This window comes from Motacilla alba, chromosome 3, assembly GCF_015832195.1.
Source record: "Motacilla alba alba isolate MOTALB_02 chromosome 3, Motacilla_alba_V1.0_pri, whole genome shotgun sequence".
NCBI classification, from domain to species: Eukaryota; Metazoa; Chordata; class Aves; order Passeriformes; family Motacillidae; genus Motacilla; species Motacilla alba.
In genome coordinates, this window is record NC_052018.1 from 44,251,084 (window position 1) to 44,274,083 (window position 23,000).

General features: G+C 38.3%; 1 protein-coding gene across 3 annotated transcripts in view; it reads left to right on the forward strand.

Moving 5' to 3' along the window:
• The window catches only part of CRYBG1 (crystallin beta-gamma domain containing 1), a 96,433-nt gene that overhangs the window by 60,564 nt on the left and 12,869 nt on the right, over nucleotides 1-23,000 (forward strand). For all 3 annotated transcript variants that reach the window (XM_038133194.1, XM_038133195.1, XM_038133196.1), the window contains 15 exons: nucleotides 908-2,354; nucleotides 2,433-2,609; nucleotides 5,046-5,093; nucleotides 5,205-5,323; nucleotides 6,666-6,828; nucleotides 7,774-7,913; nucleotides 10,892-11,018; nucleotides 11,339-11,374; nucleotides 11,780-11,922; nucleotides 12,168-12,294; nucleotides 12,386-12,531; nucleotides 18,486-18,612; nucleotides 18,792-18,824; nucleotides 20,605-20,714; nucleotides 20,937-21,066. In XM_038133194.1, the coding sequence (XP_037989122.1) occupies nucleotides 908-2,354; nucleotides 2,433-2,609; nucleotides 5,046-5,093; nucleotides 5,205-5,323; nucleotides 6,666-6,828; nucleotides 7,774-7,913; nucleotides 10,892-11,018; nucleotides 11,339-11,374; nucleotides 11,780-11,922; nucleotides 12,168-12,294; nucleotides 12,386-12,531; nucleotides 18,486-18,612; nucleotides 18,792-18,824; nucleotides 20,605-20,714; nucleotides 20,937-21,066 (3,073 nt within the window). The remainder of the gene's footprint in view (nucleotides 1-907; nucleotides 2,355-2,432; nucleotides 2,610-5,045; nucleotides 5,094-5,204; nucleotides 5,324-6,665; nucleotides 6,829-7,773; nucleotides 7,914-10,891; nucleotides 11,019-11,338; nucleotides 11,375-11,779; nucleotides 11,923-12,167; nucleotides 12,295-12,385; nucleotides 12,532-18,485; nucleotides 18,613-18,791; nucleotides 18,825-20,604; nucleotides 20,715-20,936; nucleotides 21,067-23,000) is intronic.

Here is a 23,000-nt window from a genome sequence, read left to right on the forward strand (position 1 = left end):
CCTTGACACTCCTTAGATCTGACTGATTAATTTTGAAGCCATCCGCCTTGCATCTTCACAGCTGTTCATACTGTACAGTATGCAGTAGCAAGTGACATGGACAAATAATTTTTCCTGGTTGTAGGTATTCAGAGAAAAGAGCTTGAAACACTCAGCTGTGCCTTCTGCCATAGCCCAGGAGTACTGTGTGCATGTACTTGTAAATGCCTCTCTGTCCACTCTGATAGAAAAGATTTGTGTTTCCAACTTCAGTTCTTGTAAAATTGTTAGACTTAGCCAACAATTTAAACTGTGTAAACTAAGTTTACCTGAAGGAAGTGGAAGAGTCCTCGCATGTGGTGTTGGCTTAGCCAAGGTGGTGATGCAATGCTTGGGGACAGCTAACATCTTCTACAAGCACTCATGAGAGTGGAAGAGTTTTCACTCAATTTGAGGCTGCTTCTGCAGTGTAGGTGTAGAAGCTGCAAAGAATCTGGGCAGGTGTCTTCAAAATTCATTGGAGAGAATATGCAAATGTTAACCAACTCATTATCACCTTAATGAATTGGGATTTGTTTTCTAAACTCTGTAGGGAATTGCATGTTTATAATTTATTCTGCCTATTCACTACTAAATGTCAATGTCTGTCAGTCATAAGTAGTTGAGTTCTCTGCCTCAATTGAAGATGCTCTAAGTTGCTGTGTTTGTTTCACTAACCTTAAAGAAGTAAGTACATGTTTGAAATATATACTCCTTATTTAGTGTCAATTTTTAAAAATCCATATAGTTACTCCTCTTTTAATTGATTCCTTCAAAATTTGAATTGAGTCTGTGGTTTATAATTCTGCTTTTTATTGTTTTGAAAATTGTTACAAGCCTGTTGAAGATTAATTAAAGATGTCACTCTGTGTCATTTTGCCTCCTGTAGTCCAGCCAAACCGAAGAACATAGAGCTGAATTTTAAAACACCTACGAATCAAGACAGTTTAGAAAGTGAGCAGGATACTCTTGAAAAACCAGTTAATAAAACTAACAGCAACATTGCCAACAAAATTTCCTTGTTTGAAAACAAATGTGCTAACCAGAGCCAGAGACCTACTGACATCCCTGCTTCAAAAAATAATGCTGTACCAAGCACATTCGTTGGCAGAGCAAAGCTGAAATTTGGAAAACAACCTAAAGAAAATGAACAGCCTGATAAAACATTAAATAAGCAAAGCAGTCGCCAGAAGTTATTTGAGAATGGCACACTGGAGAAAGAAAGCACTGCAGAGTCAAAAGGCAAAAATGGAGAAATCTTTACCTCTTATGAGGATATTGGGAAGACAACAGAACTTAAAGTAAAAGCTGCCATATCCCTTTTTAACCAAAGCAGCAAAAGCGATGCTGGTAGTGTCTCTCTGAAGCAACCAGAACCTGAATTAACCACAGCAAAGAAAGAAAGTTCACCTTTTAAACTGCCTTTGCACTCACCTGTAAAAACTGAAAATGCTCCAGATCCTTTCTATCAAAGAAACTACACAAGCTCAGAATTCCATAGAAATGAAGAAAAAGTGCTGCCAAGCACAGATGCTTTATCACCGTGCAATGATGATAAATATCCTCTACCATCTCAGGTTTCCAGATCAGAATTTAAGATGGAAAATGGAGATAAAAAGGTAAAGCCAGGAGATTTGAACTTGGCAGCACTGCAGTATGATGACAGCAATCAAGACAATGTGTTGGAATCAGAGCACAACACCAATACACAAAAGAGCCCAGGGAAAACCTGTAATGGATCTGCTGAAGAGGACAGCATTTTTGATTCCCCATCTGACATGAAGAAGTTTGCTGAAACAATAAAAAACTTAGAGAGCTCAGTTTGTTTACCCCAGAAAAAGAAGAGGTCAAAGCTTCCCAAGTCTCCAGCACCCCACTTTGCAATGCCTCCCATTCATGAAGACAACTTAGAGAAAGTATTTGATCCTAGTGTATTTACTTTTGGTTTGGGACTGAGGAGGGAAAAAACACAGGATCTGTTACCAGCACAACAAATTAAAATGCAAAGCCTGGAAACAATAGCCAGAGTCAGGCCCAAGCGTGCATCAACAGAGCAAAGTATTATATTCAAAGCTCTGCAGTCCTGTAGAGAGGAACCTGCCTTTACTCAGGAAATAAATGGAAAAGAGAACATTGATTGTACAGATGGTGAAATTAAGAGATCACGGCTTGAAAAAAGCTCCCTCTTCTCAAGCTTGCTGTCTTCTAAAGAAAAGTTTTTTAGCCCTTCTGTCACTTCAGTAAATAACACAACAGCTTTTGCAACTGACTCCTCGGGGATGCCTCCTTTACAACAGGATGTTTCTGGGCCATTCATCATGCCTCAAAAATCTGAGGTAATAAAGATCATTCATGAAATGAAACAATGTTTGTCGACCTGCTGAATGACTGTTAATGTTGATTTTGCAATTCAGTCTCTTTCAGATGTGAAGTTTCCAAGTTTTGTGGAGAAGTACCTGCAAGCCGATAGTGCAAAAAAAGAACTAAGTTTACAAATGCCCAACTATGGCAATCCTGAGAAAAGTTTTTCGAGCTGGTTAGGAACAAGCAGATACGAATCGAATGTCCCCCCTGGTTTATTAGATGTGGATGTAAGTATTGTGTTTTTAAAAAGCTGCCTGCAAAGTTACCCAGCTTTTATTTTTTCAATAGACAATGTGCATATATTGTTTTGTTTCCCCTCTTTGGGATATATATAGATTACAAATACATTGAGGTGGACTTAGGTATGGTACCCATTTTATCTGAAAATGAATATGAGATGACATCTATAAACATAATTAAGGAGTCTTTATTTTGAGTCTTTTTGGAAATATGAATGGAAAGCATTTTTTGAATATGTCTTCGTACTTGATTTCGTATTATACTGAAACAGATCTTATGCTAACTTTAATTTTTTATTGCAAATTAATAGAATGCTTTCTATAAACTTCAGAAAGCTTCTGTTGAAATAATCTTCCAACAAGACATTCAGCCATTGTACAGCTAAATATGTAACAGAGCAATTTTTTTATTTTAGCCCTCTGGTGTATTCCCATATATTGGCAGAAAAAAAAATATATTCTTTAAGAATACATATATATTTAAGAACTGGATAGTAGTGATTATTGAAAGTGCTGCTACAGTGCAAGGCTGTCCCTTGGTCTGATTACAAGTATCTGTTCTTCATCACTGAAGACAGACCTATGTTTTCCCCTCAAAGCAACTTTAATGTGGAATATATTAGTAATTTCTGTTTTTAAAATGATGAACCAATGTCCTGTAGTATTTGCTATTTCTGTTAATGTAAGCCCTTATTGTGACCTGAGAGGAAAACGATGGTCAGGAGATCTAAGAACCATGGGAAGAAATATGTTTTCTAAAGTTTAGTAGCCACATGAACAGGACCTGTGGAATTGAAGCAGCATGCAAGAAGTTTGAGAAATACTTTCCAAAGCTAATGGTTATCTGCTATAGCAGTTGTACTAAAAGAAGTGAGGTAGTAGAATTAGCTCCTTTCTTTGTCACCATCCATGGTACCTTGCAGTTTTGAGAATGTAGATTCTTCTCTTATGGGAAGTTTTCTTAATTAGAGTGGAGATGAAAATTAGAGTGGTTATTTACAGTAGTGTAGATTTGTCTTACCAGTTAAAGAGGCTTTCTTATTCTGTTGGTCCTGCTTGGATTTAAAAACTTGAATTTAAAGCTAAATGTCTAGTACTGTCTTAGTTTGGTTTTTGCTACTTAAACTGTTTTTCTTGAGTGAGTTTCAATTTTGCAGTAGAATGTGGAGGTCTGATATAGCAGTGGAGTGTGTACATACCTAAGACTTTAGGCTTCATACCTAAGCCTTTAGGCTTCAAAGGGTTTCTGGATTTCTGTGGCACTGTTGCTGACTGAAATGTTTTGCTTAAGTTAGGAATCAAAAATGTTTCTGTGAGGTGTACCTGCTGTGCATCTTCCACTGACTAAGAAAATGATGATGCAATGGCTAGTGGGTAATGTGAAGGGAAGAGCAAGGGCAGCCCAAAACAATGACTTTGTCATTCCTCAAAACACAGAACAAGTTTTAACTGGAATTGAAGCACAGGCTAAAAAACCAGTTATGCTTCAACATGTCCTGATGATGCCTACAAAAAGCTGGTGGTGGTTAAGAACTGTCTTGCGACCACTGCCTGCTCTGCATATTAACTACTGTGTTCTCTTTAATTCCTTGCACGTGTTGCTGGTTACCTCTTTAGGGGCAGGATCTGTTTTTGTCTTTTTGTTTGTGTGAATCATTCCTAGAAGAGCAGGACCCTGTCCCAGAATGAGCACTCCTGTCCTTCCTAGGAAACCAAACACATAATTTCAATGCTTGCTTTATTTGTTTGAAGGTGACGTGATGCAACCACAACTTTCCCATATATTTTTATATCATACAATTTACTGCTGACTTCAACATTGTTTTAGACTTTGTATACCCTCCATGTATTTTAGTTGTTCTGAATATTTTTATTTTATCACTTAGTGCGCAGTCTCAGCTCTTTGAGGAAGCCTGTTAGCAAACTGATTATGCTAGTTAGCTCATACATGTATGTGCCATCATGCATCCTCAGTATTTTCATATATTTCTTAAAAATACACCATGCCTTGTGGCTCGACATTTTTAGACATTTAAACTCATCTTTATAATTGTACAGCATGGACTTCATCAGTGGCAGATTTTAAAGTAGTCTCTTGGTATTGAAATCCTGGACTACATAGGAAGATGATCAGGATGATTTTAAAGCATTTCAGATCTGAGGTTAGTCGACTTCAGTGAAATGATAATTCAGAGTTTTTAAAAAGTGTATAAATTTATACATTTGTGACAAGATGCTGCTCCGCAAGGGGAAGTAGAGATTGAAGTGGTAAGTAGATATAGTTAAAAGGTTACCAACTTTTACTATTCAGAGTATTTTTTATTTTGTTCTACTAGCCCTTTTTTTTATAGCTGGTATCTTGAAAATTATTTTGATTTTGTGAGGGTTTTTTTGTGATTTTTTTCTCTTCTCGCTGTCTATTAGACACTTCCAAGAAATGGACAAAGTAAAATCAATCCCAGACCTGGCAAGGTAAGATCAATTTTAATAGTTTTAGTGTTCCTTTCTATATTTAAAGCTTAGGAAGATAGAACTATATGTTACTGGTGTGTTTTTCTGTTTTGTTGGGTTTTTTTAACACAGCTGGTGATATACTGTGACTCAGACTGTCAAAAAGCTGGCATTGAAGTTTTCCATGATGTTCCAGATTGCAGTTCTTGGGTTCTGTCACCAACAATTTTAGTTAAAGTCATCCGAGGATGGTAAGAGATCAATTTTTATTCTTTGTATAAAGATTTTTACTCTATCCAAAAATGTTTTGAAACAGAACTGGCATGTGATTCACAGCAAGTCTGGCTTGTAACAATGTAGAGCTATGAGCAATAAATAGGGCATTTTACCTCTGCAACAGGAAGTTCTCAGTTGGAAAACCTATTTTGCTGACTAATTGAGTGAGTGTTACCATCTGGCGGGGTGCGAGATGTCACCAGGCATAGGTGTGGGGTAAAATGACAGATTCAGCTCTTTTGCCCTTCAACTCCTCTGGTCATTAGGGATTCTTGCATAGTATTTGGATTGAGCTAAAAGGCAAGCAAGTAAGTTTAAAGCTAGGTCTTACATAATTATTTCACGACCAAAGGAACAGGATGGTGCTGTAGAGATAATTGACCGTTTCTCTGACAAAAGGAGGGATTTTGCTCTAAAAGCTGTATTGCCCAAGAGTAATTCAAAGCAAGTTCATCTCCTGCTTTCTTCATAGCATCAACAGAGGGGCCATTAGTAGTGTGGCTAGCACAGCAAGTTATGCTGTGGCCAGGCTATAATGCAGTCAAATAGCAGGTTCTCAAAAGTAATTATCTGATAGTAAGGTGCAGACACAAGGGCTAGCCGCAGTAGGAGGTAGTGGGAAGCAAACTGATTGCTGTTTAGCTTCAGAAAACTGGAACAAAAACCTTTTGATCTCTGTAAACCAGGTCGTCTTTTCTAGCGTGGTCTAGAGGGACTGGATTTAGGGTTTTTTTCTCCTTCCATTGAGAGCCTGAGTTGAAGGGTTTGTATTTGCAGATGGATAAAGTTCTTATTTAGTTATATATTCTGTTCTGCCATGAAAAATGAAGTTGTCCTTGTCTTCTGAGTAGTCTTATCATCCTCTGGCACATCTACCCCAGCTCCTGTGGAACTCCAGGCTGTTGTTCACAGGATCCAAGCAACTTGTCTGTTTATACATGATGCAGCAGTCTGCAGTGTCATTATTTTCTCTGATGTACAAATTGGTTCTGATTAGTATCTCATACGAAGTCTGGTATTCAGAGATAGTAGTCTTTGCTGCCCCAAATTATCAATTTTAAAAGGTGGAGGAGTTTTTTGTGAAAGTACAATTCAGCAGTAGACATCTTTGTTTTTTATCATTGTTTTTAAAGTTATCAGAGAGACTGACAATGGTTTGCATCAGCAGTGTTGGGCGAATAAGCTGTATTGGGGAAATGGCAAGGGTTTGGAAACAGTACTGTGTAGGAAATTATTTGTTAAGTGGGACCATGATTTTTGCAAATCACACTTGATAAAGCACCATGAAAAACTATATTTTTAAAAATTTATTTTAAGCTGGATACTCTATGAAAAACCAAATTTTGAAGGTCCCTCTGTTCCATTGGAAGAAGGAGAGTTGGAACTCACAGATATTTGGGGTGCAGGTGCTTCTGAAGAGCAAGGTGACTGCAAGTCTGAAAAGCCTGCAGTGATCGGTTCGATAAGACATGTTGTTAAGGCAAGTAATATAAGAAAAAAATTTTTTATAGATCTTAATGTATAGTGATGTTTTATACTGATAGAGAGTGTGATTGGTCTATTAGGACACAAGTGTAACATGAGCTACAAGTGCATGAAACAATATTCTATGTTGAATTTCATGTTTAATCACAAAATGCGTGTGGGGGCTTTTGTGCAGGGGGGGTTGTGGTAACATCAAGGGGAAGGACAGGGTAGGAACAGAACTTTGTGAGCTTTATTAGAATAGCCACCAAAATGCTACATACAGCATATGCTTTGTAGTCTGGTCAGTGTCAGGAAAGGCATCCCAGAAAACCATCAATAATTTGGTATTTTCAAAATATGGCTTTTTCTTTTTTTTCCAATACAAACCAAATTTGCACTCAATACAGACTTCAGTGTGAAACACCAAACTTTAGTTTGCCTGGTATGGGCAAACTTACCAGTGAGTTTCACACATGATAGAACATCCTTTCTACATGCACTTTTAACCTACCATTAAGTAGTTACAATTGCAGGTTGCCAAAACAAGCACAAGCTATAAAGTTATTTGAGTAGGAAAGGAAAAAGGAGGAATATATATTGCTTGTAACTACAATTCTTAAGTTGCAGTTCTCTTCAAGGATGGCTTGTTTGCTATTATCTTAGGATTTAATTTGCTAGAGGAGATGTTAACTGATGAAAGAAGAGGCATTCCTGCCTAGATGGCAGAAAGTAAACAATGTAAATGCTGATTAGAGATTGGCTGACTGTCTTGGTTCAAACAGAGACAGGCGAACTGGCTTAGCTATACTTTTATTATAGGCATCTAATAGCAGTAGTAATTGACAAGGGGGGGAAACAATTTAAAATAAACAGGTGTTTCAAAACTGATTTAGTTATGCACAGTAATTACAGAACTCACAGCACAGATCAAGTGATTATGGCGATCTTCATTTTTCAGGATTACAGGGTTTGCCGAATTGATTTGTATACAGAGCCTGAAGGGTTAGGAATCGTGACTTCCTTTTTTGATGACACTGAAGAAACAGGGGTGTTTGGAACCACTCAGAAGACTTGTTCTATTAAAGTGCATTGGGGCATGTAAGTATGCAGCTCTGTATGAATGTGTAGTGCAATGACAGGAATTTGGTTTAAACCATTGGTTACACCTGTCAGACTCGCGAGCAGGCTATATTTATTCTAGTCCTATATTTTGACAGTATATTTGTTGACAGTAGTGTTAGTACATGACTGTAATGCTTCACTCTTGGGGAGTCTGACCTAGAATGTTTTGTTAGAGCTAGATTTTCTTCTGCTTGCGTGTAGTAAATACTGAATAACCCTTGTGTATTTGTAGCCAAGAATGAGTTTGCGTCTCCTGCTTTTTCTCATTACCATAAGTGAGGGTGGGGAATGAACTGTTATAATAAGACCACGTTTCCCACTTGCTTTCTTCTAAACTTGAAATCATCCTACTAAAAGAAGAAAAATTTTAAGTCCTTCTGTTATAAATTAAGACTTAGTGCTTTGGAGAGTCCATATTGTGACATTGTTGTATTTCACAGTACGTTTTGATCTGGGCTTTTATGGTGATGTGTAATACAAAGATGTTATGTCACCTGAAAACATCTGGCCATCTGAGTTAGGAGGGTAGTACTGTGAACCAAGCAAGCCTTTATGAGAAAGGAGACCTCTAAGGAGCAATCCAGGTGCTGTCCCAGTATTAGTTTTCATGGCTTAATAAGCAAACTAGTAAATCATTATGGAAAGCATGCTTCAAAGTAGTACTGGGAAAAGTATGCAGAAGAGAGAGAGATGCTTCTTTCAGAAAAAGTGGGATTGGAGCCACTTCCAGTCATCCTGCAGAACTTCTTCCAGGGTGTACAGATGTTAGTTGTTAGTTCTTATGTTTGGGCACTGCAGCAAGCACTTGCCTTACTGCAAATAGTCTAACTATCAAAAACTGCCCAGCTGAAGGCAGGTGTTACATATCACTTTTATAAAAACATGTAAAGCAAAGCTGTTTCAAATCTACCACATGATATACGAACATTTTTGTTGTTAGGCGAAAGGTATTTTATCTGAGTAAATATTTACACCTTGATTTGTGGAAAAAAGTTAAGCATTTTGGTATGTAGGCAAATTTGAAGATGTCCCAATAGTTGGTTCTCTGACAGGAAGTTATTTCTGGTGAGCTGCAACCTCAATTCAAATTACATGTCTCGCAAGAGTAATGAAATCAGATGTTATTTGCAGGTTGATTGTTAATTCGCTTCATCTATGTCTCCACTTTATTTCTGTCTCACTTAAAAGCTATCTGTGACCAGTAAAATTACAAATTTTTTTGGAAGGATGTAGAGCCTGTGCACATCTGAGTTGTCTTTATTTTGCATTAGTGTGACAGCATTGTTTTACTAAATCCACGTGAACTCTTGCTGTCTTAGTATCTCTTTCTTGCATTTGTATCCCTGAAGGAAAGCAGACTAATATTTTCCCTAGGAAGTGAAATATATTATTTTTTAACTGTCTTTCTTGGATATCTGTTCATTAGTCCAGTGTAGAAAGAAGTCACTTCCATGAAAAATTCTGCGGATGGCTGCTGCTTTTTTGCATGTTGCAGGGTTAGGGGTTTTTTTGCCTTTAGTTTACAGGCATGACATAGTTCACTGTGTTGGCAGGTGAGGGAGGCTCTGATTCTGAGTCACCTTGCCATGTGGGTGTGGTTGTATCATCTTAAAGTTTCCCAGTGTTCATGCTTAATTGCTGTTTGTTAAAAGCTGCCAACAAAAATGAGTCAATGCACCTTTATCTTCTGACTGTACTCTCTCCTTGTTCTTCCATGTGTCAGTTCTTGCAGTGAAGTTAGTCATAGAATCCCTTAGGATGGAAAAGGCCTTATAAGACCATCCATTACCACCATTAACCCCACACTACTTAGTCTACCACTAAACCATGTCCCTAAGCACCACTACTGCACATCTTTTAAGTACCTACAGGGATTGTGACTCCACCACTCCCCTGAGCAGCCCATTCCAGTGATGGACAACTCTCTCACTGAATTATTTTTTCCTAATATCCAGTCTAAACCTCTACAGGTGCAGCTTGAGGCCACTTCCTCTTGTCCAGTCACTCCCTGCCTACTACCTCCTTTCAAGGCAGTTGTAAAGAGCAATGAGGTCTCCCCAGAGTCTCATTCTTTCCAGGCTGAGCACTTCCAGCTCCCTCAGCCATTCTTATTAGACTTGTCCTCCAGACCTTTCACCAGCTCCATTGTCCCCTTCTAGACATGATCCAATCCCTCAATGTCCTTCGTGTAGTGAGGGGCCCAAAACTGATCCTGAAACACAGCATTTGAGGTGTGGCATCGCCAGTGTTGAGTACAGGGGGACAGTTACTGCTTTGGTGCTGCTGGACACAGGACTGTTTCTGATACAGGACAGGATGCCATTGGCCTTCTTGACCACCTGGGCACACACTGGCTTAAGTAAAACTGCTGTTGACCAGCACTCCTAGGTCTTTTTCTGCCAAGCAGCTTTTCAGCCTCTCTTCCCCAGTCCTGAAGCACTGCTTGGGAATGTTGTGACCTGGCACTTTTCCATGTTGAACCTCATCCCATTGGCCTTGGCCTATTGATCCAGATCCCCCTGTAAAGATTTCTTGCCCTTCAGCAGATCACCCATCTTCTTGTCATCTGCAAAACAGCTGAGGAAGCACTCAAATCCCCTCATCCAAATCATTAACATTAAAGTATTAAACAGAAGTGCTGAGCCCTTGGAAATACCAGGTGTGACCAGCCACAAGCCAGGGGTTTACTGACTGATGTGAATACGGGGCAAACAATGTATCAAACATTCAGCTACAGACAGTAATAAAACTAAAGCACCTTGCTTGTTTCTTGGAGCCTTGTGTCTGCAATGAAACTATACCAATTTGAGCCAGTTTATATTAGCTTGGATTCTCCCTTTAAAGGGAACAATGATCTTTTTCCTAAAGTAAGCATATTGTCTTGTTCTTTACTGTTCAGAAATGTTCTGGGAGTTTTATGTCTTACTTTTGTCCCTCCACCTCTCTACTTTTAGATGGCTTCTTTATGAAGAGCCTGGTTTCCAGGGAGTCCCTTTAATGTTGGAGCCTGGTGAATATCCTAATTTATTATTCTGGGAGAAGAAGGAAGCCTACATTAGGTCCATGAGACCCTTAAAAATGGTAAACTACTGCTATTACTTAGAAGTTAAATGACCTATATTAGAAATAATGTATTAAGGTGGTTGGTTAGATTTTCAAGACTTATGAAAATTAACTCTTTTAAAAAGGCTAAGATTTTTAGTCTATAAAATTCTTGAAGTTTACAACATTTGATTGCATCAATCTCTGCCATTAATCTGCCATTTATTTTCATTTGCATTCTTTAAAGAATATTTTGCTTTAGTCCTGACTTTTTGCAAAGAATTGATGACTCTTAGAGACGTCAAGTTGTCTAAGTCATGAACAGCTTATTTTTTCTTCTTTTTTCTTCCTTTTAACAGGGTGGTCGCAAAGTTGAATTCAGTGGGGAGCCAAAGGTAAAAGTCAGTGTGTGTTGATTGTCCAAAGCTGTTTTACAGCACATGAAGTACATGTGGGTAGATAAGTATGCTTTGATTGGATACCAGCTACTAATGGTTTACTGGGTAGTCCTTTTGTATGTGACCACACCATGAAAATACAACTTCTGTTACATTTCTGCATCCATCATATGCATATATGACAGTATTAACAGCAATCCAGATAATATAGATGGATAATGAATGCTCAAGCCCTCATGTTGCATCTCTAGTGGAAAGGCCTCTTGTAGAGGAGAGAGAGATCCCACTAGCTGGTTTCATCATTTTGCATTCTCCTTCTATGTGCCCATGCTAAAGAAACTGTCTGTTGTCAGAATTCATCATCCTCCCTGCAATTTTTCTTTTACTTCATTTCTACTCCAGGTAATTGTTTATGAGAAGCCTTTCTTTGAAGGAAGACATGTGGAAATAGAATCAGAGGTCTTTATGCTTGATGACAAGGAATCAGAAGACAAGACAAGACTTCCACTTACATCTGTGGGATCCCTGAAAGTACTGGGAGGAGTGTAAGTGTGGAAAAGTGGTATTTACCCTTCAGCTGAGTTGTAACTCCATAGACTGGAAGTTGCAGTGGACAAATCCAGTCCCTGTTTATTTTGTTTTTGTAATTTTTGGGTTGAGATATACACCGGGGTTAAATTTGAAAATATTCCCAGCAAAAGAATAAATATGGCAGATCTATATCTGCTCCATGAAAACATGGAGTGGCACTTGTCCATTTTCACATGCAGACTCTGTTGTTGTTGTTCAGTTGGGTTGCTTACGAGAAGGCTGGGTTTGAAGGCCATCAGTACCTGCTGGAAGAAGGAGCCTATCGGGATTGGACAGACTGGGGTGGCTATGATGAGGAGGTGCAGTCCCTGCGACCAATTGTTGGTGTAAGTTCCAAGAACACCTAGTGGCCATCTCCTGAGTGCTCTGAGATGTCATGTGGCACTTTCCTTATGGTGCTCCTCTTTGTTTTAACAGGACTTCTCAAGCTCCCATATGATAATGTACAGTGAAAAAGACTTTGGGTCAAAGGGTTCCAATATCAACGTGTTAGGTATCATTTCCAATTTGAAAGACACTGGATATGGGCTGAGGACACAGTCTATAAATGTGCTAAGTGGCGTGTAAGTGATATTTTTATTCACTCTTTCATTTTAAATATGCTGGTCTTTATATGTACAGTAAATCATCTTTCTTCTTGCAATAAGATAAGATGGTCCCAGGAAGCAAAGTTGACTTTCTGATACACAGAGTATGAAAACATGAGATGAGATTTCATCAAGAGAGGAAGAAATAGCTTATTCTTGTGGCTGCATTTGTTTGAAGCATTTCAACAGCAAAATTGTTATGGAAATAGTTTCAACAGAAACTGTTGAATAGTTTCAACAAAACTGTTTCCAACAGTTTTGAAACTAATTTCCAGGCTTCTTGCATTTGACCAGAGGTAGATTGCTTGCTCTTGTATTTTAAATAGAGATAACTTTTACTATGCTCATTAATACCTTCTGATAGTAGGGAGAGTAACTGCTCTGAAGAATAACATTGCTTTTGCAGTGAATCCTGTAGGTTTAACAGTGGTTTAGTGCTGTGGTGTTGGTTTTTATTGTTTGTTTGGGTTTTTTTTAAACATGGTTAAACATGGGGGTTTGTTAAACATGGTTAAACAAAGTCTGTATTAGCCCTGGTCATTAACAAACCACCTCTTAGTGCCACGGGTGCTATCACATGCAGTTGATCAGCTGATAGACTTTGCTGTTTGATTAGTTGAGTCCATCAACTGCAGATTGAGTTTCACAGCCTTGCAGAATGTATTAAAGTATTTTGGAAATGCTGACAAGTATTAGCAATCATGGCTGCAAACACACAAAATTTCCTAAAGTACCAGAGTCAAAAAAGCATGAGATATACAGTCTGTCTCCCTGCCTGGTATGCATGCAGGTGACTTGCTGGAAGCTCTGCTTTACCCAGCCACACCCAAAATCTTTCCCTGTGTTATCTCTGCTATATCTCTGCAAGTTTTGTCTGGATAAAGGTTGCAGAATCAAGCTCGGTGCATTCCAAAGGAATGCTTTTAATTTCTATATAAATATGGTGTGACAGCAGGTTTTTTTCTGCCTGGTGACCTTTGAAGCCACTGTGCTCTTTTGTCTTCTGTAATATGCAAGAGAGATTCCTGGGAAAGAGTCGTCTCTGAAGGTTGAGAAACAAATTGTGGGTTACCTATCATGCCCTTCATGTAGTTGTTCTAGTTAGTAAATGTGTCTGTTGCATCTGAGATAGGAATCATACATGAGTTGGAGTATTCTAGTAATTAAGAGTGGCTTTAACACTCTGATGGCAGAGGTGGCTGGAAGTCTTTATGAATAAAACTTGTACTACAGACTCTGCTACCACTTCTGTAATCTCACCTTGTAGACTCCAAAAGATGTAATTTGTAGCAATAAGCTTTAAAAAAATTCAGATGCATTGTTCATAACAGGTGGCTAGCACTCAGCTCTTACAACCCCTCTGTTTCCAGAGAAGTTGTGAGTGTTTGGGGGTTTTACTAAATGTTCAAGTGTCAGAAAGCTTGAATGATCTGTGTGAAGTCATGTTTGGCAGTACAGTGCTTTATTTTAAATGTTAACTGTCTGTTCAGGTAGAAGATTTTTTTATATCTTTCCTTCCAAGAAATCTGTCACGGGGCAATGAATAATCCATTGAGCAATTTCCTGAGCTGTTTAGGTTGTAATACAGATGATGATGATATAGTGAACTGTGACAGATTCAATAAAAGCTTGTCATAATATTTTGAAGTAACCTTCCTGATATTATGTGGAAAACATTTAATTAAAATAAGTCAAACATTTAAGAAGCCCTCAACCTTTCATTGCAATTTTTAAAGTACAGGTATCTGGGGTAAGTTGTTAGAGCAGTAAGATAACAGATGATCTGTATTTCCCACATAATTAATTTGATTGCTCAGTAATTTAAGGGGTATATCAAAGAAAACAAAGCCTGACACTGCAGTGCACAGATACTATGGAACAAGTTCTGAGCTCAACTGCAGCTCTGAACTGTATTGCTGGAGACAGCCCAGCTCTGCATTTGGGGGGTGACTATTCAATTTTGGGGTAATTCAGCACTAGTGGCATTAAAATTTCTACATTTTTAAATGTTTCTAAACATGTTTCCAAGCAATATTTTCATGTCTTTGCTAAATCCATTGTAAAGACATCCTGAAAAATATATCCTAAGGAGATGAGGATTGACTTCTTGAAAAATGAAGATGTACTTCTTTAAAAAGGAGAATGTTTTGCTCTTAAGCATTTTTTGGAGACTGGCCAAACATAAAATTCAAATATTATTTTTCTACCGTGAGGGTGGGAGAAAGCAATCCAGGCTGTCTGAAAATAGGAGGGGCCTTTCTTCTTTTAGGTAGGGTTTGAACTTTACTTCCAAACTGGCAGAATTTGAAGTGGCAGAAAATGGAACTATTTACTAGCAGCAGGTAACACCCTTTACAAGTTCAAGCAAGTACTAAAATCAAGTGTTGTACTATTTTGATTTCCCCTCTACTTAAAAACTTCTTCAAGCTTTTATTTAATAGTGATCAAAATCACAGGAACTGCATGTTTGAAATGTGCCTTTTCTTTATCCATAAACACACCAGACATTTGCCAGAACTCTTGAAGAAGTTTTTGTCTTTTAGTTGATTCCCTTTGAACTTGCTGGAAGAATTTTCCCAGATTTGTTTATTTTATGTAGTCATCTGTTTACTGTGGTTGCGTTATCAGCCTGGTTTTCCCCTAGTTTTCAAGTAATTAATCCACAATGTAGATTGGGTTGCTTCTAGAGTATGTATGGATGGTGAGTGATATTAAGGAAATAATTAGGTGATGAGTGGTTCACATACAGAAACCAGAAGATAGTAAATTTAACCTAGATGCACTCAGGAAGGTAACACGAGTGAAATTGGAGACACAAGGTACAAGAACAAACCTCCACTGGGAGCTGAAAAGGGCAAGTACCCTTGGTTACCCCACTGGAGAACACTTCAAACAAAGCTTTAACTTCTCTGTATATCTGAACTGATGTTCAAAAAAAAAATCTTTAAAGAGTCATTACATTAAAGCTTGCAGGACCCTGGGATACTGAGAATCACAGTCACAAAGGAGCATGATGAACCCATTTTTTCTCTCCTATAAATAGAATTTTATCACCTCATTCTATCTGTTAATTATTGTACAAATCTGCAAGTGCCAGTTAACTTTCTGACCTCCCTCCTAAAGTCAGACAAGGTGAGTCCTGGGGTAACTGAGGGCAAATCTGATTTTTGGTGAGTTACCCATGTCTGGATTATTTTCTTGGCTGTACTTTCAGACCCTCTTTGGAGTTGCACTTCCTAGATGTCATGCATAGAGGTTTTTGGAGAAATATTCTCTGTGTGTAATAGTACTAACAATGTATAATCAAAGCTTTATGCCACTGCTGGCTTCAGGGACATGGATGGTGCCCAGGAGGACAGGTCTCCAGCACCCTCCTGCCAGCAGCCTGGGATGGAGCTGTTGCTCAGCCTCACTAAGGCAGTTTGTGCGTCTGGGGGTTACAAAATCTGTTGTGCTAGGAGAGCTCACTCCCTGTGGGGCAGGATGGTTGCTGCCATGCTGCAGAGCAGCACTTCAGTTTTTGTTGTGCCTGGCAGCTGGAATGTGACTCTCTTGCTCAGCTGTGGAGGCAATATCTTGCTCTTCAGGCCTTTCTGTGAAGTCAAAAGTTGGATTAAGGCAGTGCTCCTTCCTAGGGATAATCTTGAGGTCTGGCTGGTTTAGCTGGTACTGAATTCAGCTGCCTGTCCTTGATGATGTTATTACTACTTTCAGCAGCTTATATGGGCTTCTGAATGGAGAAGCACAAGTTTCACCACTAAGCCCTGACTCTAGGAACTGTCTAACTGCATGGGCTGACTTGCATAGAAGAGTAGTACTTAATTATTTAAATCCCATTTATTTAAATGTAAACATGTGCAAGTGAGATTTGTTGATTACTTCTGCTTTCAGGCTTGTAGATGAGGGGAACTAAATAACTGCTATCAAGGGGTTTTTAGGATGCTGCTGACATGTCTTACAGTTCGTTTTGTATCAGAAACACTTGTTTGCATAGATCTCACTTGAGTAAAACTACTGTGCACCATGGCTGTATCTTGGCACTTGAGCACTGAAAAATCTAATTAATGCCTGCTGAAGAAATTGTTTGAGGAAATCGCATTTTCACTGCTTTTGGTATATGTGATATACAGGTATAGACACACCTGAGACATTTGAACTCTCTGTTCAATTTATTGTACATACCAATGTCTCTTTGATTAATTACTCTGAGGTGATTTTGAAATGGACCTTGAAATATGCCGTAAGTAATTAGTGTGTAACAAGTTGGAATAATTGATTATAACTGAGGCAAACCAAGAGATGTGAATAGTGATGTACGTGATTCACTGTTTGAATGTTTGCCATGGTCAAGTAAAACAAAGTTCATACTCTTGGCACATACGTGTCAATGCACCTTTATTTCAGTTTGAGGTTATCCCACTTCTTTTATCTGCAGAGACTCTGGCATTTTTACCTGGAATAAAACTGCAGCTTAGTAGAATCCAATTGATCAACACACATAAATTAATGGGGAATTTTGATGTTGAGAGTTAATCTTTCCCTGCAGATTTTAAGAGCTGTATCATTTTACTGCTTTGTGATATGAAATTTTTGTTAGTGTAGAAACTCAGTAAGTTTCTGAGCCCACTGAAAATGGATTTTGGCATAACCTAGCATATACTCATAATGCACTACAGTGGCTAAAATTAAAAGCAGGTTGACTCTGAGTAGAAGTTTTTCTTCTACAATGAGGAACCAGCAAGATATCCTGATTCCTGCATAAATATAATGAATGAAACGCAGCTGCTACTGTGGTCTGATCTCATATGGGCACTCAAAAAAACCCAACCAAACAGATAAAAAAAGAGTTGTAAGTATGGGAAAGTTTGGGAAGTATAGCTGTGAAAAGCAAGTCAAGTTCTGCAGGTTATCACAAAATCAAAGGTAGTATAGATGCAGAAGTGCTCTGTTTGGGCTTTCTGTATTGAACCAGGGTCAGAAGAACACTGTAATAGAAGATTTGAGTGTAGTATACTATTCTTAGCAAGACTAGCTGATAGCAGATATTTAAGATTGGACCTGAAGACTGCAGGAGTAATTGGACATTAGAGAGGTATACGTAGCGATTTGTTTGCTTTTCCAATATTTCAAGTGTGTATCATGTCAAAAGTTAAAGGTCTTTCAAAAAGGCATATTCTGACTGAGACAGAAGACTTGATGCAGATCTCTGGGTTTGTGGCCTATGTTAAGCATGAGATCCAAGTGAGTAGTTACAATAACAGCTTTGCATTTAAATACATTGATCTGGTCAAATTTGTGGTGGTTTTAGTGCTTAGCTTTCAAGGATATTCTTCTTGCTCTCTCTGATTCCTAGCAGAGAACAGTCTCCTCTGCTTAGCATATATGCCTGTTGTTGCAGCTCAACATCCTGTTGGGGTGTTATTTGCTTAAACACAACTGAGCTGTAGCTACAGGCAACATTAAAAGTCAGTATTGCTACATTTACTGCTCAGATTACTCTGAAAGTTAGTTTTGTTGAAAAAGGTGTATTCTGATATCTGTCTGGTGTTTTGGTATGTTTTTTGTTTTTTGGGTTTTTTTTTAAGAGAAGAAATTGACCTTGGTAAAATAATAGAATTGTAAAACATCTTGAAATATTCTGACTGGAGGTAACTTTTAGGATATGTGGCAGATGATGTGTCTGAACTTGTGCTTCGCTTTAGCTAATTCACTCTGATTTGTATCAACAGAGTGCAAAAAGGTAGTAAAATTTGCATAGGGTTTGCTCTATCAGATACACTGGTTTGTTTAGGGTTTTAACAGCATCATAATTTGGTACTTCAGAAACTTTTTATTTGTTCTTACAGTAAGACAGTAATGAATGTACACATCTGTATTTTGGAAAAGTAGTGTGACTTCTACCAACCACCCTCCTCTTCTTTCTCTTTTAGATGGGTGGCTTATGAGAATCCTGAGTTTACAGGGGAGCAGTATATACTGGCTAAAGGGCTGTATCCCAGCATTGAGGCATGGGGGGGAAAGAATTGCAAAATATCTTCGGTTCAACCCATTGTTATGGTAAGGAGCTAATTTTATACTTGTTTTGCGAGTTTCGCTGAAGTATTTGGAACTCTACTTTTTCTATCAAGTTCAGTTTATTTACATTATTTAAATGATAATTAATAGTAAATTTTGTATGTTATTTTATCGCTGTTGAAAATATTTTTTCCCTTCTTTCCCCTCAAAACCTTTTGCAGGATATTGTTGGAAGCGAAAGGGGTAAAGTCAAGGTAAGATACTTCTCTAAGTATGTGAAACATACTCTGTAGTGTCTGTAACATGTAAATAAAGAAGTGGCTGTTTGTCCAGGGGAACACTCAGGTATTTGCATAGGTGGCTAACTAGTCAGAGTGAAAGCTGCAGGTGGAGGGAGGCTACTTTCCAAACCTCTTGAGTAAGGCACATTAAGACCCAAAGAAGGTGGGATTTGGTACACAATTGCCATCAGAACTTTCTTAGGGCACTGGCAATGTCTTGGTTCAGCAAGTGAGGTGTTTTGGGGTATCAGTGATTGTTTTACAGAGCTGGAGCCTGCAGCTCTCTATGCAGAGGTGCAGGACCTGGAGTCTGCTGCTGAGGTGAGGGCTCTACAACAGAGATGATGTTTTGGTGAGGGCGCTACAGGATGGATGCTGTTCTTGGTACAGCCGACTTAATTCCTTGTGAACCAATTTCTTTGGTTAAGAGTTTTGCTAGTGGTGGTTGCACTTGAAGAGAGTTGTTCACTCACAAATACTGCTGAGTTGTGCTTAAAAGTTAATGCCGTCTTTGTCAATAACATAAGGGAAGGAAATGGCAGGGAGAACTTGTCTGTTCAGTGAGTTAATATATTTCTGCATTGGATTGTCTCCTTTGTGCAGGTACTAATATGTAGTTTTGACAGTGAGGCTAATGGGCAGCTTTTTTCATCCTTCTTAATTTCTGAACCTTTTCAAATTTTCACAGTTGTCCCTGTACAAAGTTATTTTTATTTTTATTTTCATTTTAGTCAAAGTAGTGAGTATATCACAGCCCTAAAAACTAAGGATACAATTCTTAGCTGTCCTGGTTTGCTACTCCTGATTAGTAGCATGCTTCACTGGAATCTCCTGCATAGAGATAATGCATAGACTATGGAGAATCAAAATCTCAAGGCTGCTTATTTTCAGCTGTGTGCATGAAAAATTATTTGCATCTTTACATTATGTGCCTATTAAGACCCTATCCTAAGGAAGACCTTATCCTAAGGAAACAAAGACTGCATCCATCGTCAGCGTGCTCCTCTTTGGAGAATGCTGTACCTGCCCACGCTCCTATCTCTGTTAAGAGTGAATAAAGCTGGTAGGCATGTTGTAATGTGAATGACTTCTGTGTGATCATGGCTAATTATCCTCTAGACAAATTAGCAAGTTTGCTGCTTAGAATTTTTTTTTTTTTTAATAAGGGCAAAACACTCTGGGGGATGTATCCTCTCTTATCCTTGGAGCGGAGAAAGAGCCAACATGAGACTGTGTCTGTTGCTGTAACAGGCTCATAAAGCCCATCTACCCTGGGAATATATACCATGCTTCTTGGCATGCTGTCTGAGTCCTTTGCCAGGATTATACACCATTAGTGTTCTGAGAGGCAGAGAGTTTTCATTTACTGGGAAGAGTATGCATTTTGGAGATTAAGCAGATTGATAATATAAAAGAACACTTTTTTATGGCCTTTTAATAAAGGTGTGCCTATTCTGGCCACTCTTTGGGAATTTAAACATCTTACCCAGTAGATAGACCAAGAAGCTATACTTGTTATTGTTGTTTTAATTATTTTGTATGCCACTAAGTGATTTACAGCCAGAAGTAATTTTTGGAATTGTTAACTGCTCTCTTGAGCAAGGATTGTAACACTGGAGAGGTGACAAACATAGGTAACTAAGGAAGTCTGGGTGTTATAAGCATGTTTTTATGTAATAATAGAATTAATGGTAGAGATGTAACTGAAGGTAGAAGAATTAATTTCCTTAAATATGTTTATAACTTTTTAAAGGTCCAGTTATTTTCAGAGCCTGAATTCAAGGGTAACTGCCAAATATTTGAAAAAAACACAAGATGTATTGATTCATTTGCTGTGAAGTCTTCAAAAATTTTAGATGGCAGGTAAGTTATATTGAATGAATAATGCAAAATCACTAAAATGGTAGAAGTTTTAGAAAAGCAGCCAGCTTTCTAACACATGAGGTGGTTTCATATATGGGGACTTAGAGAGAACAGTGCTTTGCTGTTTGCACATCAATCTTTCAGGACAAAACATTGTAAATAATGTATCTGCATTTTACTGGCACAGATGTCTTAAGAGAGAACTTCTCCTTCTTTCTGCAGCTGCATAGTGTATGACCAGGAGGAGTTCGCCGGTAACCAGTATGTGTTGGAAGAAGGGATCTATCCTGATCTGACAGCAATGGGTTGTTCACCCCAAGCAGTTCTAAAATCTTTACAGATCATAAATATTGTAAGTAAAACCTATTCAAAATACTGTAAAGATAAAGACAGTGATGATTCCCCATTTTTTGCAACAGTAAAAATTCTAGAGCACACATACAACAGAGGAAGGTTTGGTTTGGGGCGGGGGGGGGGGGTTGGTTGGTTTGTTTTGGTTTGGGGTTTTTTCTGTGCAGTAGCAGTTAAATGTCCTAGCTGCAGTTAGTCAGGTTTTCTTGACCTCTGTGCTGTTTTTGTAAAGGAGAAGACGTTACAGAAGCAACTGCCTGGGATGCATGTTCTTAAAACCAGCTTATAAAAGAACTTCTGTAAAGAGTCAAGTCTATTTCCTGGTAGGAGAGACCACTTAGAATGGGTTGAGAAGGTGGTAGGACGGTGTGAAGGACCTGTGCCATGGACCTTGTTTTTGATGCATATTTAAAAAGCAGGCCTAATTAAGCAACTTTGCATGAAATGCATGTAATTATAAGACACTGTTGTTATTATCAGGACAATGGAATTTGAGTTAATCATAAAATAATGCACCCTTCTAGATAAGGTTAAGCAACACCCAATACTATTTGGCAAAATCAGGCTGTGTTGTTATGTGTGGTGGATACAAACTAAACTACATTTACATATTTTGTAACTCATCAGTGGCCAGGAATGAGTTTGCTCAAGCTTATAACCAATCATTATGATGGATCACTTACAGAATCTGCAAGTATCTTTTAAGATCAAAGTAATTACTAGCAAAATGTGGTCAACATTCCAGGAACTTACAGCAACATGAGGAGATGGTACTCGTTTTAAAAAAGGGAGGAGTTCACTATTGAATCTTTTCTTTGAATTTGGCAACTTTATTGCACTCCACTGTAATTTTGGTAACATTTCAGTGGTGTAGAAGTTGATGAAGGAGAGGAAAAATGTGTCATCCTCTTTCACGGCTCTGGAGAATGTTGACGTACCCTGTAAACAAACAACTGTAGCAAGCAGGTCTGCCTTCTGAACTCTTTGGCTGTCTAGTAGTCAGATCTTGTTAAAAACAATAGAATTGTTTCTAGCCAAGCTTGGTGGGTGATTGCCATGAATTAAAATACATTTCAATAGTTCCTGGCTTTAAAATGCTTGTTTCATTTCAGTAGTTCCTGGGAATAAAATGCTTGTTTCAAGCTGGAAGGATCAGCTTACTTTTAAATGATTTACTATTTGTGACAGAGACTGATGTGTAAAAACAGAAATGCCAGTTCTGTGCTTCTTTAAGTTCTTTACACTTGTGAAACTTGTTCTAGCCCTACATTTTATCACACTTCAGACAGCAGCACAGAGCTGCGTCTGTCTGCAAATAATGTGCTGCTGCTTCCTTCTTCAGAGGCTCCCTAGCTAGCAGCAGAGAAGAGGAGAATGGGTTACTTTTCTTATTGGTTTATTAGCAAACCAGAATAGAAAGAATTATTATTTCTGTCTTACTACTTACATTGTTTATTTTTCATGATTTTCCTAAAGCTTGAGCCTTATTATTTTAGCTCCTGGTTTCACCTGTCAGACACGTTTTGGGACTGTATTTTGGCAGTGCCAATCTTAATTCCTCCCTACCATCTGCCATTCCTATAACTTTCCTCATGGTTTTTCATGACACTTCTATACAAAAAGCACCTTTGCTATTTTACTGTCATGTTACCGTATTTATCTAGTTAAACACCCATTTGAAGGAATAATATTTTAAGGGCCCATAAAAAAAGGAAATTAAAGGGATATTTGATACACAGCTAAAAGGGCTTTTTTAAATAAAAGAACTTGCAAAACTATATTAAGGGCTGTTTATAAGCTCAGGGGTTTTGGGGGTTAGATTCCACTATATCTTGGTTGTGCTTGCTTTGCATGCTCCACATAGTTGTGCTGCAGATAGAAAATAGCATTTTTCCTTCTTGAATTTGACACATTTTCTTCTTCCCGAGCATACTA